The sequence below is a fragment of the Platalea leucorodia genome (assembly GCF_965183815.1).
Source record: "Platalea leucorodia genome assembly, chromosome: 1".
Classification (NCBI taxonomy): Eukaryota; Metazoa; Chordata; class Aves; order Pelecaniformes; family Threskiornithidae; genus Platalea; species Platalea leucorodia.
Genome location: NC_138823.1, coordinates 80,148,047 through 80,166,053, shown reverse-complemented (window position 1 = coordinate 80,166,053; position 18,007 = coordinate 80,148,047). Strand labels below are relative to the sequence as shown.

At 44.3% G+C, this 18,007-nt stretch overlaps 1 protein-coding gene across 1 annotated transcript in view; it reads left to right on the top strand.

Annotated features, from left to right (window-relative positions):
* The window catches only part of CTNND2 (catenin delta 2), a gene marked incomplete at both ends in the record, with an annotated part of 558,729 nt that overhangs the window by 259,637 nt on the left and 281,085 nt on the right, over positions 1-18,007 (top strand). Inside the window, one exon of the mRNA XM_082315082.1 lies at positions 3,853-4,417. Coding sequence (XP_082171208.1) covers positions 3,853-4,417 — 565 coding nt within the window. The remainder of the gene's footprint in view (positions 1-3,852; positions 4,418-18,007) is intronic.

Below are 18,007 nucleotides of genomic sequence, written 5' to 3'. Positions count from 1 at the left end.
TTTTCCCTCTGGGAGCAATCTCCAGGAATCAACATGCTGATGTTTCAGTAATTAGCAGCTAACTTTTGCTTAAGCTGTCTAGCCACCTAGGATTTTGTAATTCCTTATCCATGAAAAATTTTCAGCAGAATAAATAATTCAACACAGTTATTTGCCCCTCTCAGTTCCACTTCATGAAACAGAAATCTTGTATTGCAGTCTTTTATTTAATCTTTTTTTGGTTAAAGTTCTGATTTAAATTTTCAATTGGAATTCTAAAAAAAAAAAAAAAAAAAAAAAAGCTCATGTTCTGAAATTTAGTGCATTAAATGCATGAATTATGGCAGGCAAACAACAGTTAGACTGTTCTCTAGCCTACTATAACCTAACTGGACACCCTCAGTAATCTTCTGTATAGAGCTCTGCAGATCTCATTTTGTCCGTATCAGTAGAGAATGATCTTTCTAGTAAGATTAAATGAGAAAGAAAATATTTCCATAGCTGGATTAATGTTCTCATGTTTTTTCAGACATTTCTGCTGTTAAAAAGTATATATCACAATCTATATATCGAATCCAAATAAGCAAATCAGGCTCCTTTTCTTTGGGATACCAGAAAAATTAAGTCTCTGAGTCTTAGAATCGATATTTATAGGGCTGTAGTAAGAAAGTCCTTGATTTTTGTTCCCATCTATGAAATAGATTGATGGAGGAGGATATAGCAACTGGGAAGCAAATTTGCTCTCCATTTATTAGTTTAAACACAGTTTCATTATCAGGTTGACAACAGTAATGGATAAATGGAAAAATAAGGGAAAAATACCCTTGTATTTCATTCTTCCATATGAAGTAAAATGTCATATTGCAGGATGAACAATGACACGTCTGTATGGTAGTCTTAAGCAACAGAGAGGGAGAAACACGGGGAGAAACTAAAACACATTTTGCCTCTGAAAACACGAGCGAAGAATGTGACTGTACACTTGGCCATTTGAAAAAACATAAGAACCTCACAGTATATTTAAGACAGGTCTGAGATTAGTCACATCCTAGAAAATACTGCATGCTAATGTTTTCATTGCAATCTGTTCATCCAAAAGTTCTCTCCTTCACACAGAGCAAATGCTTAGCTTTTTAGGAAGGGCTATACACTGCGTTTTTAATTAAGCATTTAATTCTTGTGTCCCGCCACTACACCTTCTTCCCTGTAACAGACAATCGTGAAGTGGGGTTTTTTTGGGTTTTGAATTAATACTTGCAGAATGCCTGCAGCTTTATGGAGATTTATTAGGAATATGGGATAATACTGGTTTACTTGAAATTAATTACTCTAAATCCTTGACACATCGAGCAGTGTAGAAGTAGATTAGGAAAAGAAATTTTGTATACATGATGACAGTGCTTGCGTAAAATCCCTATGATCAATGACAAACTGTCTAAGTTGCAAGTGCGTTAGCAGTGGGTTGCAGAAGACACTGGCAACATTGCAAAAGACTGTATTTTGGAACAATGTTGAATATTACAAAATACATTATTATGCCACTTAACAGTCCAAAAAGTAAAATTTATTAACAAATATCAATTGATAAGGTAGCTGGTTCAAATGACCTTTCGGCATGTGCAAAACTTGCTCTGTCCATGTTGTCTTAAATCTCGCCAGCCTGTTTTTGTTTTATAAAAGTTGTTACTGTACAATTTAAAGCTGGAAAATGAAAACTGCACTCCTGTCAAATACACTGTTGGACAGTCAGTTGCAGATTAGCCCTTCTTTCCAGTTTAAAGCAGAAACGGTAAGTAGATCAGCATGAAAGTAGCTTTTACAAGTTCATTGATGTTCCCAGAGTTTGCCTTCCTCGTTTCTGTTAGGAGTTTTTTAAACGAGCGACTTGAGCTTGTTGGCCATTTACGAAAATGTCAAGGCTCGTACTTGATGCTGTGGTGTTTGTAACTGGCGGCCGCCATCAGAACAGTCCAAGGCCAAAGCGAGCAGGCGACTTGCGTCTGTGATCTCCTTGCCCGCCCAGGACTTGCCATACGGAGCAGCGGGAGGGAACGGTTTACATTACATTTATCTAGGAGGCCATTCCGCTTCAGGGCGCAAAACCTGCCGAAGCCAGTGAGGTGTGGGTCTGGCAGTGCTCCCTTGAGACGCCTGAACGCTGGCGAGTGCTGGTAGCTGCCATGCTACGACCAACTGGGAGCAAAGCACCGGGAGCAGCTCCCCCAGAGCCTTGCTTCTTGTCCATGCCTAGAAAAACACATGTTCTTCCCCCAGATGCAAAGCATTTAAGATGAGGGGCGGGGCTCCAAAAGTAAAAAAAAAAAAGGAGAGAAAAATTTCCAGTGGGCATACATAGGAAGAGGTACACCTTTCTGGCATTTTGAACCTCACTTAGTCTTTGCTCCGAATAGTTGTTTTATCTTGTCCTCAGTTCCTGACCATATCCTTTATTGGGCAGTGAAAATAAATCAAGTTTCATAGCAGGAACGTGGTGCTTTTGTTTACTTGTTTTTTTTCCCATAGGATGCTACTAAAAAACCACATTGCTATTTAAATGTGAAACAACGCTGCCGTCGACATTCACCACACCTCTTGGAATTGAGTCACAAAATTCATTACTCACATTTTAAAGGCTTTTCTCGCTAAGGAAACGGGTAGCCGAGAGGTGCGTGTGTTTGGGCGAAGCGCTGGTCAGGCTGATTCAAACTGCACCGTCAGCTCCCGGCATCTGGAGCGCTCCCTGAGGTTTCAAGTAAATCCCCTGAATAACCAGGGGAAAAAAAAAAAAAAGTATTTGAAATAAGAGCGTGTCTTCCAACAGAGCGCTGAGCTCTGGCTCACCGCGGGGTGCAGTTATTAGGGGACTGTAGCGTTACCACATTCACAGATGATCTCTTGAGCCTCCGATCCCCGATAAAAAAGGGGGAAGCCGCCCGCGCCTAAGGGCGAGCTCCGTCCTTTGCTGCTCCAGAAGCGGCTGCGGCAGGCCGCTGACATTTCTCACGGGCAGCATCTGCCGAGGATTTTCTCTCGCTCCCTCCTCTCCCCCCGGGTACCGGGGAACTTCGCGCCGCCCTGCCCGCGGCCGGCCGGGCCGGGCCGGGCCGGGCCGGGCGGTGCGGAGCTCCCGCCGCCTCGCTGCAGACCCCCCGCTGGCGGCGGCCCGGGGCAGGGCCCGGCCCCGGCCGCGCCCCCCGCCCCCTCCAGGAACGCGCGGCGGCGGGGCGCGGCCCGCACCGAGGCGGGGTCCCCCCGCGGCGCGGGGGCTGCGTCCCCCCCGCTTCTTCAGGCCGGGACGGGGCGGGGGCGGGCGTCGCGATTCTGCCGCCGGCGGGTCCGGTCGCGCCCTGTCGCGCCGCCGCTGTGGCAGCAGCAGCGGCGAAACCCGGGGGCGGTGTCAGCCCGGCGCGGTGCCTCACACCGATTGCTTTTCTGTAAGGGAAGTGGCCCGATTAAAGCCCTTTCCGTGGCTTCAACTGCTCTTTTCTAATGTATGCAGAGTAAAAGTTGGGGGGGCGGGGGGGGTGTATTGATTTATCTACACAAACTCGGGCTAACCTCTGCCCGGTCCAAGGGCAGGCGTGTGCGCGCAGTGCGGAGCAGGGGACCCCGGAGCCGTCTGCCCGACAGCCGGGTGCCGACGACGAGGAGTGTCTGCGCCGCTCAGCCCGGGCCGGCGGCCGGCGCCCCCTCAGCGGCCGGACGCGCCCCGGCGGATTCAGGAGCCCCTTCACCCCGGGGGCGCTGGGGGCTGCGTGCGGCCGGGGGCTTCCTCGGCCGAGCGAGCCCCCTCGTCCCGCCCCGAGCAGGGCCGGGGGAGCCGGGCGCCGCCGCCGCCCCCGCTGACGCCTCTGCCTTTCCTTCCCGCAGCAGGGCCCGGGGGGCCGCGGCGCCCACCCGGGCGGCCCGGAGCCGCCGCCGCCGCCCGCCGCCCCGCAGCCGCGGGAGCCCTTCGCGCCCAGCCACGGCAGCGCCTTCCACCTGCCCGAGCCCCAGCACGCCGCCGCGCTCTACTACGCCAGCTCCACGCTGCCGGCGCAGCGGGTGAGCTCCCCGCTGCCCGCCCAGCCCGGCGGCTCCCCCACCAAGCTGCCGCGGGCCGGCTCCGCCGCCGAGGGCGCCGCCTACGCCACCGCGCAGCGCCTCTCCTCCCCGAAGCAGTCCCCCAGCCGCCTGGCCAAGTCCTACAGCACCAGCTCGCCCATCAACATCGTCGTCTCCTCGGCGGGACTGTCGCCGTCCCCCATCCGAGTGACCTCCCCGCCCACCGTCCAGTCTAACATTTCCTCCTCTCCTATCCACCAGTTAAGCTCCACCATCGGCACTTACGCCACCCTGTCGCCTACCAAGCGGCTGGTTCACGCTGCCGATCAGTACAGCAAGCACTCCCAGGAGCTGTACGCCACCGCCACCCTGCAGAGACCCGGCTCCCTCGCAGGTAAATCGCGGCCGGCAGCGCCTCGGGTCCGCGGGGGCGGGCGGGGGGGGTGCGCGGTGCCGCCGCGCCCGCGGAGGGGCGGCGGCGGTGGGGGGCGAGGGAGGGGGGGAGGAGGCGGCCCCGGCGGCCCCGGCGCGTCTCCCGGGGCGGGGTGACACGGCTGGCGGCCGCGGCGAGGGAGGAGCGGGGCGGGTTTGGCAGAACAGCGCCTTGGGGGGAACTGCGGTTTCCATTCCGGCAGCGGTAAGTGGGGGGAGGCAGGCTGCCCGCCCGCTGCTTCAGGGGAGCACCTCGCCTCTCCCGGCCCGCCCCGCCGGGCGCCCGGCTCCGCGCCCTTGCCCCGGGTTCGGGGGGGGTGTGTGTGTGGGGGGGTGTGTGTGTGTGTTACTGCGGTGAGTCCCTTCGCTGCCGCGGTCAAAACCTGAGCGCCTTGTGCAGGGAACGGCTCTTCCCCGCGTTTGCAGGCCGTTCTGGGGTCATGGGCAGGCGCGGGGTTACTTAGCAGGAACTCCGGGTGCACCAAGTTGTGCCAAGTAACAGGTAGCGGTTATCTGGCTCCGAGCGCTCTTCAGGGAACAGGCTGTTACAGCTGGTTTAATGTCTCTGTAACCGCAGACTTTGAGCAGATCCTAGAGGTGAGATGCTGGTGCGCTGTTCTCTAAACCATCTCTCTGCTAAACTGAGCATCCTTCAGGGGTGGGTTTTTTGTGTTCTCAAAATTTCCAGTTTCATTGCTATAGTAACAGCTGCTATGCTCATATGTTCTCTTGTGTGACATAAATAGATTTGAAGATAAATAGGATACATAAAGAGGTTTGGCCGTGTTCATCAGGCAGGTACACAAGTTTCTCGCTGGAGTGAAAACCTCTTCTCATCCCCCTTTCTCCTCTCACCCATCTCTGCTCCCCTGCTCCAGCAGTTGTTGGCATCCTGTATAATGCCAATGTGTCTAAACATACAGGTTAAATTAACTGATAATAAAATGCAGTATTAATGTATCTCCTTGTAAGAACTATTTGATGCGGTTTTTTCCTATTTAAAGGGTGGGGATTTGAAAACTTTTTTTTTGTTAATGTAACACTATTTTTGAAGTTCAGAATGTGTAAAGAGATAGCATCACTAACTGATGCCAAAATCAAGATCTCGGGACACTTTGGCAGCTTCCTGTTGTCAAATATTCAGTCTCAAATTACAAAAAGTGGTTTATTTAGCAACTGTATAACTTCTCCCCATTGTAGTCCAACACACTGTTGGCCACAGGTATTAAATATTGCCTTTGTGGAGTAAAGTGGAAATGTAGAATTGCCACAGACTTTGTATTTTAGGGAGTTTTGCAACTTCATCCTATAGCAAGAATTGTTTGAGTCTGAATAGACATGGAGGGAACTGTCAGCGTCAAAGGAACAGAGAATAATTCAGTTTAAAACTCACATACCTGTGGGTATGAACTACCAGTATTTCCCTGATTTTTCTTTACCTTTGTTCTCGAATAGAAGTCTTTGCTTTGGGAAGTTTCAAACAGGCACAATCCATATTTCTCTTTATGTACTTTTAGCATTGGAATTTGTATTGTACTGGGGCTTTGGTTTTGTTTTTTTTGAAGAAGGCATCTTTTGTAGTATTGCAGCATTAAACCTGTGATAATAGCTTAGTCAAAAGTTGTTCTGTAGGGCTTACGGCCCTTCATGACTCTGAAGTGCTACAGTGTTAGAGAAGCTGTTCGTCCTATGCTAGACCCAAGTTGCAGCATGGGTTTGGACTTTTTGGCCAATAGTGGTTGTACAGGCATTCCTGTACAATGGGGTTTTCTACTTTGATTTGAATAAAAGTTAAGAAATTGGCATTCATTTTCTTGGATTGCTTTTAAATAAAAGCTTTTGATAAGATGACTTCTGCATCTTGCATAATGGAGGTACTTCCCACCTCTTTTTAGGACTCACTGCGAGGAGTTGCTTGTCACTGATTTATGGCTCAGGTGAAAGAAAAGGTTATAGATCCATGCATTTATGAAATGGCTGGTGTATTTTTGTGTGGATTTTAGTACGGGAGGGGAATAGTGATTGATCATTTGAACTTGCTTTTGGTTTGTAAAAGATGGTAAAGCAACACTTTTTCAAGTGTTGTGCTGATCAGAACAAACGTAATGAGCTTAGTTACTGTATCTCATAGGGATTTGCTTTTAAGATATGCAGAAAAATCTCAGTGTCTTATTTTATAACAAATGGAAGATCCTGTAACTTGAGTAAGTATTAGGTGATGGACACACAGTATTGCTACTTCAGAAAAAAAAAAAATCAAAGTGCAAGCAACAGTATGTTAGTAAATACCATTTTTTTTCCCCACAGTGGTGACATCCTTTTCAAGTAATCCTTGAAAGGAGCTCTGCCGCATGACCAGTTCTTTTGCAAAAGTTTCCTGTTGTGTGCTCCCACCCGCTATTTGCCCTTACCATTCTGTGGCACGTTCCTCGTGGCCTGCCCGCCATCCCAGAGTTACCCACTGGCTAGCAGTGTGAAGTGCCTGACTAGTCTTCTAGACTTTCACTGGATTCACTGAAGTCAAGGGACTACACAGAGGCTTAAAATTAGCGTATGCGTTTGAGTTAGCCGGGATCAGGTGTTACGGATGCTACTAAGCCAATCTTCATTTTTTTCCTGTAGGCATTTTTGGTCGGAACAGGTTTGGTATTTGAGCTGTAACTATATTATATTATTGCAGGAGTTTTCCAGTCATTGTGTTAGAAATCAAACCCATTGAGAAGGAGAGCAAGCAATTGTATGTTGAAAAGCCGATGTTCAATAAATGAGATTTTTGCTTCTTGTTCACAACATCCAAAGATGGGTTGATTTTTTGTTGGTGGTTTTTTTTTTTTTTTTTTTTTTTTTTGAGAGAGAGAGAGGAGGAGGAGGAGTGGAGAATAGTTGTCACATTGCACTGATTGATGGTTTGCCTGCTGTGATTAATGCGAAGTTGCATTGGTATGTATGTGTCATCACAGGGATGATGTTACTTAAAGTAATCTTTTTTTATCTCTGGGAAGAAAAAATAATTATTTGTAATAATTACCAGGGATACAAATAATGCATTTGTTTTAATTTTTTTTGTATGATATTAGGAATTTGTACTGGAGCTATCTAGTTTGTGAATACTACTGGGTCTCAGTGTGCTAAACGAACCAAACAACATCAGTCCCAGGGTTAGGTGTTTAAAAGAGAAGTCCTTCAGATATGATCTTTTTTTTTTTTTTTTAATTGTAATTGAAAATGCACAATATAAACATAGATTGCCCAAAACTGAATCTGTGTAAGACTTAATTGAAGAGATGGCATTATTTATATTAATTTCCTACAAACTTGATTATGAAACAATTTGAAATTATAAAAATGACACTTCTCAGACTGCATCCTGAATTTAAAATAAGATGTGCAACAGCATGCAATGACTCAGTTTTAACCGAGTAACCTTAGAAACGTCTTCAGAAATGGGTTTTAGTCTAGTTATACTTGGACTGTTACCATTGCCAAGCGTGTACGTGTGTACATAGTGGTCTTGTGAGTGTACACTTGCCATATTTATTCTTAGTCTGGCTGCTTCATTGCTGCGATCTGCAGTTACAGTTTTTGAAGTAGTTTTCTGATCTGTGCCACTCCAAAGCATGCTCGACTGTCTGTTCAAGCAGCAATCTGAATCCAGAAAGCACAGTTTGTAAATACCTTCTTGCAGCTTCCATACCCGGACCGAGCTGCGGAGTGCTGCTGGGAGCCAAACTCGCCAAAGCAGCCTGTTCTGCCTGGAAGGAGGAGCTTGTGTAGGACATCAAGCAGCAGAAACATGGGAAAACCCTTTCAGGAGGCAGGTCATCACACAGGTGCCCACTCTTCACGGTCTCTGAAGCATCTCCTGCTGGCCAGAATCAAACAGACGATACTAAAGGAGTAGTGGGTTTGCTCTGGGGAGAGGAGGCGGTGAAAGGGTGTTGTTGAGGTAGTTTGTGCCTCAGGTTATGTGATGGGGGAGCAGCCCTGGTGTTGCAGAGCCACTCCTGCCTCTTCATCCAGGCTTAGGGAAGACTAGGGACATGTAAGACAATGGCAGGTCATTTTATGCATTGGTTTATTACAAAAAAACTAAAAAGAAAATAAATATGTTTGAAGACAGCATTACGCTCCATCAGCTGTACTGAAAGGTTAGGTTTAAGAAATGAGAGTTCATGTGAATCCCTTTGTATAGTGTTAGGTGGAAAGATTATTATGTAGCTATTCTTCTGGTAGTGGTGACATGTTCCACTGAAACAAGAGCTGCAGCATCCCTCAGACAGCCCTGGTGCCGCTGCTGAAAACTTCAGTGCTCAGCCTCGTGTTTGCAAACAGACTCTTCTTTCAGGTCCCTGTAACATCAAAAAGAAAAGGAATTTGTGCTTTCTGAGGTAGGACTGTTTGTATGCATGTGTAGTATTAATACTAAAATAGCACTGGTTTATAAAAGCGTGGCATGGGTTAATATATAAAATATGCTTTCCACTCTTTATTGAGCAAAGAGTTCTAAGTTTATCAGGGTCTTAACTGCTTCCTTCTGCTCCTTCATCTGTCTTGTCTCGCTCTTCTCCCTCTTTGCTGGGGACCTTCCTTTGCCCTTTCTCCTTCTGTATGCTTTCCATTGCATATGACGTGTTGAACCCTGGTTTCCTGTTGAGATTTATGGCAGGACTGCTCTTTGATGGTGAGTGTTGACATGTCTTAACATTTCGGTGTGCAATCATATGGGCACAGAACAGATCAGCTTATGCGATTGTGTATGGGATAACTGATATACATTACCACTAGTGTGGATTTAGATTTCCTTTCAATTGCTTGAAAATATTGGATCATCTATATATCACTGGTTCATTGTCATCTTTACAAAAAATTAGCTCGTTAAGTGTTACAGTTCTCCAGTAAATCACGCTGTAGTATGTATTTGTGCTAGAATGGCTGCATTACTGCTTGTGAGCATGCATGCATCCACCCCCTTCTTTCATACCTCTACATGGGGGAGAAATAACTCTTAGCAGAGTTAGTATTAAAATTAATGTTAGTGCTAACTTGAGTTAAAATTAGCCTCTTTGAGGGATTTAAACTGTATGGAAGTAAAATACTCTTTTTAGACTGCATCAAACAAAAATTCCCGCCAACATTCGCAAATGCAGACAAGACTTCACCACGTGCATCGTCATTTAGCTTTTGGGCAGGGCATTATACATAACAAAGGTACAAGTAAAGTGTTAACCCACAGTCAAAGTGGATCTAAATCACACCAGCATTAAAAGTTCTCTGTGCCTTAAAATCCCCACCTGAGACACAGGGCTGAGCTAATAAAGCAGTCTAGGTGTGATGTGCAGTTGTACTTCTGTGGACAAGTAAGGAATAAAAATCCTTGGATTTTTTTGCCTTTAAGATAAGCTGTGGGACTTGGACTATCGATATGATTGATCATAACAAAAAGGACACTCAGTTGTTTCCTTTACCTATTTTTCTTGCATTTTTACAGAATCCTGTGAGTATTTCTTTTATAGGGAGAGCAAAATTGCTTCATTAATTTTAACCAAAATAGTTTTCTATAAATTTTTTTCCCAAGTTTTTTTTGTTATTTTTATTAGCTAGAAAATTCCTTTATCTGCTGTCAGAGCCTTTACACATGAGAACATTGTTAATGCCCTTTTGCTCTGAGACAGACAGTGCAGTCCTAGGATTTCTTTTCTCCTTCTCCTCTTGTTTGTTTTGAGACTCTTTCTTTCAGACAAGAAAGCAAAACAAAAGATTTTGAGGCATCCAGTAATATTTCAGATATTAATCAGAGACTTGTAATTTGGTATCTTTCTGATTTTAAGTTATTTGTTTCCGCATTGTAACCTGGAGGTTAGAAGTGCTGATGTTGGTTTTGGAGCTGATATAAATACACAACTTGATGCTCACTTTGCTTTTCTTGGCCACTAGTTCTCCTTCTACCTATTCCTTCAGCAATAATTACGTTATTAATTGTTACAACTGAAACACTTACAATAGTGCTCAATTTCAGTTTGGACAAGGTATCCAAAATGGACAGTCTACAGCAATAAAACAGAAGGAATCAGATGGATGTCTTTGAAATATCTTATTATTGCCATGATTTTTGTTCCTGCGTCTTTCAAATCTAGCTTACATGAAATTAATTTGCTCGTAGGAGAGGGATAATTGACAAGAGCCAAATACGGCGGACCAATCTACGTGGATATATCTTTGAGCTAATGAACTTGAGCTTTGACTTCCTGCGTGAGCGAACACTACAAATACGTCTAAACTTGGGTCCTGTTCTCGTACTGACCATAACCTTTCCCTTTGCTTCCTGGTCTTGATACGGGAAATCGTTTGGCTGATCCTCCCGATGGTCTTTCAGGGGGGTATGAAATCAAATAATATTGCAAAATAAGAAGCTCTTAGGCAAAGAAAACCGGTCTGCAGCACTGCTGAAAATAGATTCAACTGGCATGAAGCGGCAAGTATTTTAACTGAATGACTATGGGAAACTGAGTGGCAGCGGCTGTTTATGGGCTTTTAGGTGAATGTAACATCAAATATGCTTCTGGTCAGTACTGAAGCCTGTGCTGTTGCTTGTAACCACACAACCTGGCATGCAATTTCTCACCTCTGGTCCTGTGCTTTAGCAGTGTACCTAAGGCGGCCAGGATTCCAATGGAAGCATGCAAGCCACTGGAAGGAATTTCTTAAGCATCAGAGCAGAGTTTAAAAAGTCTGTGCTTATATACCTGCTGAAAAGAAGCACAAGAAGGAGTTGGCAAAAAGCTAGCAGAGAAGAGTCAGTGTCCGTAGCAGAAAGATGGTTAATCCGAGGAGCTGGATTTCTGTCAATTTTTCTTGGCTACTGAAATCCAATGAAATATATGAAGTTGAAGAGCAGTGTTTTGGGAACCTAACTTTTTGGAACTTTTGTTTAGAGCAATGGAAATCCATTAGCCAGTGTTGGCACTCCAATTCATGTAGCCGTGTCTTACTTATGTTGATTTGTATTATTTTCAGTATGTGAGATTACAGGAAGAGGCTGGGGCCTCATGAACGTGGCCTCTGATGTGTTCAAACTTTTGGGTCCTGAGGGCATGCTAGTGAGGCTGAGTCTTGTCTGTGCCTGTTACCACCCCTTTTGCCCTCATGTCTGAATGGTGCCCTCCCATATCTGTTGTCCTCTTCAGTTGCCAGGAGCGTGGTTCTGGGTCCTCCCAGACGTCTTTGGCCTTGAACTCACTTGTTCAGAGCAGAAGGGAGTGCTGTTGTATGGGATAGGGAGTATTAGGCAAGGGGTAGGTCTCCTTCAACTCAGACTTCTGATACTCAGGTTTTTGTGGCATCAGTGAAAATATTTGCTTGTGCAAATCTAAATTGGGATGACTGCGTTTGTCTCACTTGTGCACTGGGCAAAGAAGGTACATGTAGAAGCTGTAGTTTCCTCAGGGTCTGAAATCCCATTGCAAGGCCTTATCCAATAGCCTGGAAATGTTTGTCACAAAAGTCTCAATAAATAGTGACAGAAATCTTTAGTCCCTCATGGTCTTCAGGTATTTAAGAGAAGTGAGAACATGCCCTGCATTTTTACTGTGGTGGAAAATTTCATCCTTCCCGGTTGCTGTGGCACACAAAGTGTTTGCAGTAGATAGAGTAGCTGAGATCTAGAAAGCCAGTACACAGCTCATCAGTAACGTAAGCACTCACTTGTTGGGATATCTAATTGCTTTTTGGTTGTTGCGTGCACCCACGAGCTTTAAAACAGTGCAGGTGCTTCTGATCCAGAGTGAGGTGATTAAGTATGGCAGGAAGAAGATTGCAAACTGGGGAGTTGAGGAAGGCTCCCTTTATTTAAGGCCAAAACGTGGGTGGGGAGGTGCCCGTGTCTGCCCATGCTGAGATGCGAAGTGTTCACAGGTGAAATACATTAGCCATCAGTGGTGGCTGCCAGAAACTACACTGGACCAAATTTGCCCTCTGAGCAATCATGGGAGACAAATGAGGCAATTTTTTCCATAATCATACGGCCAGACCTGAAGATCATCTCGGTATGGATCCAGTACGGACAGAATACTTTTTGTTTTTATAAAAGTGGTATTATGGAGGGCAGAGAGATATTGTCTAATGGTAATGAATTCATGGAACTGTATATTATCATAAGTGGGTAGAAGCAAAAGTCAGAATTTAATATGCTGAAATGAGAAGGACCAAGTGATGACTAATCTTACAATTATAAGGCATGGCATATGAAGCTGCCAGTTGGATGACATAGATTTTTAATAAGTACATCAAGTTGCAACTTGTGGTGTGTAAGCGAAGAATAGAAAAGTGCCATATTAGTTTGAGTACAAGTGGTCTTAAATCTCAGGCAACCCTCACTTTTCTGAGGAAATTTTTGCATATGGTTTTCTATACTTATCTCTTCCATAGTGTATGTCTGTATCTTGCCTTACGGCCCCTTACCCTCCCCCTCCAACCCAGGTGCGAACCATCCCTTTTATCAGATAGCCAGCTGTGCTGCTCTCAGGCAGTAAAACCTTTTGATCATAGGACTAAAGCTCTCCCTGGGTTTAAGGAGTGTTGCCTGGGAGGAAGGCAAGGGTGGAGAAAGAGCTGTGGCCCTCTGATACTGGTGCAGATTTCCTGTGACTGGAGAGCAAAAGGACTCCTCTCCATGGGGTCCTTCCCCCACCCGCACCTTCGCTGAGCATCCCAGTTCAGCAGGGGTGCAGTCGTGTTTATGTTTGCTCACCAAAAGGTGCCATAAGCTCTTCAAAGCCTCTGTATCAAAGTCCTGGGAGCATGATCCATGAAGGAGGGTGAGTTGGACCCTTTCAGATATTTGCGGGGGGGAGGAGAGAAGGTGGAGGGAGATGAGATGACAGCCCTTTGCGTGTTTGGGGCTAATATGCCCTGAAGAAAGGGAGAACTGAGTAAAAGAAAAATTGCAGACCAGCTAATCACAGTGCTTTGTTGGACGTTAGGACAAAAGCTGATAGAAAGGATAATACAAGACATGAAGGTGGTAAATGGTTAATGGGATAATTTGCAACATGAGTTCACCAAAACCAGATTGTACTGGAATAACCTGCTTACTGACCTTTTCTTGGATTATATCTGATGTCTTTCTATTTTCTATCAGGACTCTGAGCACGCATTTTCTGTAGTGCCACTTGGGAAATGTTTAGTTAAGCTAGAGAAGATGGATGTTCTTGCAAGAGTGTAGTTGGGCAAGGACCTGGGTGAAGCAGCATTGTCAGTTTGTCATTTTAAAAATCAAATTAATGGAAAGGAAGGATGCTACTAATAAAGTCTCACAAGGAGAGCTCTTTTGGCCACTTGAAAAATACTTTTTCATTTTATTTTCTCGGCAAAAAAGCCTGAAATATGCCAAGGAAACTTTTTGATAGCGGAATATTAGGAGGCATTTTCTGAAAAGAGGAAGATAAATCCTGTGTAGAAATAGTTTTGCAGATCAGAGGGAAAGAATAGAATTGGAGCCGAGCTAATAACGCACCTAATACCTACTTACAAATCAGGGCTCTTTGGCTGAAAACAAGAGTAGGAAAAGACCTGGGTGACCTGCTTGACTACAGTATGTCTCAGCCACCTATATTAGGAACATAATAGAATATTTCATGGCCTAATCACATAACAAGCCAAATTGTGAGTGTTCTGTACAATTAGGACTTCATCTGGGGAACTGTATACAACCGTGACCCTCTGTGGGCAAGAGAGACTCTTTCGAGCCCTCTGAACTGATCTGCCTGGATGATCAAGAAATTAAGAAGCCTGTTGTACACAGACATGACTTAGTGTGTTTCCTTCTTTTCTTAACAGAGGAAAGGCTGCTAGCTTACATAGCTGCTATTAGTAAATGGAGGTTATACATCAAGACTGCTGAATCCTGGTAAGAGTAAGTAATTTGATGAAGGATTTGCTAGCTTTTTTTTCAAAGGAAAGATCAGTTAAGTCCCTGGCAGCTTTTAGGATAGTAGCATCTGACCAAGGAGGGAGTGAGGGCAAAAGGTATCATACGAGTGGCTTGTTCTCACGAGCAGGCTTTGCTTTTAGGGCTTTGACTAAGCACCCATGATGTGTTTGGCTGGAGGATCTTTGTGAACTAACACTCCTCGGTTTTCCCTTGAAGAGTTAAAACTGGTAGCCTTGTTGAAGATAGAGTGACTCTTGAGCCATGGTTGTGCTTTGTCTGGTCTCTGACCAAGCTTCAAAGTTTTCAAGGCTTATTCATCAAAATTTTCCATTTCTTTCAGTCTGAAGTTGGAGTTCCTGTCTAACTCATGTCATCCTTGTCTGTGTTGCACCTTGAGCTGCTTTTGGCAAGAATCTGGAGCTAATGCTGTACCTAAGTGAGCAGTCTTCTCCAAAGTGATCTAATTTGTGTCCGGCCCTGCTTAAGATCCTGTCTTGCGAGTCTGGGAATTCAAGAACTAACTGTCTCAGCCAAGAATCTCTTTTTCTCTGAAGTTTATTAAAATTGTGATGGATTGCATGTTACTGCTTTTCTCAGTCTGCAGTAGGTTTCAGACTGCTTTTGTAAAATCGGGGAAAACTTGATGCAAATGTCTTCAGCCAGCCATATGATCATGGAAGTGTTGGCTTCACAGGTGAGGCATCTGTTTGACATGCAAATGATGTCAGTTTGCATTTATGAATAACCAGGAACTCATTCTGGGACAGTTCAGAATCCCTCAAGCGTTTGTCACCTTTGGACTAACATGCATACTCGTCCTTCTAATGGAAAGTACTGTTCAAGCCCTTCTTGAAGCTGAACCCTTCCAGTGGTTTGTTGCAAACTGCTGTGAACACATTTCTTGTGTTTCTTATCTTAGGTCTGCTTTCCTTTTGCCGGTGACCTTCTGTCACCATTTGTTTCTTGCAGCATTTGTCATGGCCATTTCTTTTTAGCATGGACTCTCTGCTTGAGTGACAGGACTCTTTCAGCTTATGGTCCTTTCCTTGCCATGCTTTTCAGGGACAATCTGAATTTGTGAGATTAATGGCACATCGCAAAGTCTGTTGTGCTGGTTTTGTTTCTTTTCTTTTCTTGGGTTTTTTTTGGTTGGTTGGTTGGTTGGTTTTTTTGTGTTAAATAAGTTCCTGGAAAAAAAATCTGTAACCATCCGTTCCCTTTTTTGCTTGCTGCTTATTGGGGAAGTATTTACGTAAGATATTTTTCTGAGTTTTTGGAAGCTGGATACTAAATGCTTACTATTGTGTGATTGCTATATTAGTAAGCATAATGAATTAAAAAAGAAAACTCTATTTTATGGGATACGATGATTACTCCAGCATAAACTTTGCTTAAGTGCTTAAGCTCCTCATGATCACGGTATTAGCAGTATTCCTCTTCTTTATCTCCACATTCAGCATTCCTTTTATTTCTTTTATTTAGAGCAAGCCTGTTAGAATTGCTTTAGATTATAATGATTTTAATAATAGGAGATTATTTTAAGTGTTTTAGCAGAGGTCTTGATGTATACGTAACGGGAACAACCTAAAGCCAGCTTGAATAATGCTATGATAATCTATTGAACATAATTGTAGAAGTGGATAATTGCTGGTCTAAACTTTTTTACAGGCATAACTAAATTCTTTAGTTAGATTGTATTCAAACTGATTATGTATACATTTAATAAAAGCTCCATGTTTTCACTCTCGTATTTTAAATGCAGTGAGTCTCAAATAGATAATGAAAACTTGATGAGTAATACAGTGCGCTACAGAATATCCAAAGCGATCTTGCCTTTCTTGAATGTGGCATTGAAAGAAAAACAAAGGTAATAAACCCTGGTTTGTTTTTTTTTTTTTTTTTCCCCTGGAATGTCACAGACTTATACCTCAGGTCTTGGTGAATTCTAGAAACTGGGGATTGCAAGCAAATGTTCATTGAGGAAGAGAAAGCCACTGGGAGGAGAAAGTGTTTAATATTTTATCAAAGATGGGTTTACATAAAAGAACAAATGCTCTCTGATGCTTTTCTCCATTGTCTCAGTGAAACGCAAGTTTGAGTACAAAGTGTTACAGATAAAATCTCCAAAAGTTAATACTGTTCACACATCTTATAATATGCAATCTCATTGGAAAAGGAATTAAGAAAGATAAGTTGCAAACACGCTTCTGTGAGCAAACCCCAGATGTGCTTTCTTGGATTTCGACTGCACGTATCAGAGACTGGAACATAGGTTTGCAAAAGAAGTATTCACAATATCCATTGTAAATTAATACTTTTGGAAAAATGCACGCATGGTCAGTATTCATTGGAACTGTCTATTTGCATTTTCCCTGTTAGCAGGAAAACCACCTGTTGGAACTGTGAACTCCCAGGAATGACAGTACGATTAGATCAAAAATTCAGGTTGCCCAGCAAAAGTCAGTTGAGGAATACTGTAGTTGGACAGAGTTGACACTTCATTACCCAAGTGAGTTTTGTTTTCTGGTATTACCCTTCCCACAGTGTTACACAGCAACTGTTTTCCCTTTGGGAATGACTGTTCCACAAAGCACATTCCTTAATGAATTTTCTGTGCCAATCTTGAGACTTTCACTTCTAGTTGGATTTAAGCTCTCGATATTCTTCCTTTTCCATGCGCAGGGAGGAGCAGGTGCGGAAAGGCTTTCCCCTTCCCCCAGCCAGAGCTGCTATGAGAACTTGCTCCGTTTAAGGCTGACTGAGCTGATGCTTGTTTTGGGGGAAGGGTTACGAGTTGCTGAGTTTTTTAGATGCTGTGCTTTTCCACGATGTTGAACACGATCAGAAAGTTAACTTTTCACTGGCAGGCATCAGTGGAATAGTGCCTGATTCGTTTTGCTGGAGGCAGCAATGCCTTTTTAGCAAATCACTCGTGGTGCTGGAAGTGGTCTCTAGCCCTACAAAGATCTATGGGGTTTTGGATGTTCAGTCTACAGCACTGCTTAGCAGGCAGAAATTGGGTCCCCAACGCTGCCTTGGTACGGCCTTGCGCCTTGGGGAGGAAGGAAGACCTAGCTTTGGGAATTAAAGACGCACTGTTCTTCCTTTGGATTTGCAATCCTTGCCGTAGAAGTGTTAACTGTAGGGTTTCGCAAAATATCCCATAGAGGTTTTTTTTCTGGATATTTACTTTTGAGGCATCTCTCACCAAATACACTAGTATTTCTGTTCCCTTACTTGCCGAGTTGAATGTATTGTCGCAGCACCTGCTTTAGCATAGAGCCCATGGTGCTACACAAGCTTTTACAGTTCAGAATTTGAAATAATAAACTTTTATCTCTTCTAAGATAAAGAGGTTTAGCAAAACTTTAAAGGAGATCTCTTCTGCTACAAAGGCTCGATATTATTTTCAATTGTCATGAAGCTGTGGTGAACTATCCAAACAGCGTATGCGTGGCTGCTTGGCAGTGTTGCTAGTAACATCATCCTATGGCTGAGGCACTCAACCCTCAGTCAAAGTGGGGAGTGAGCAGGAAAGTTAGAAACGGTGATTTGTATCGCTGGACAGCAGTATCTGTTCCCATTTGCGCATAGGACTTCTTTCCCCTTTTTTGTAAAATTGGC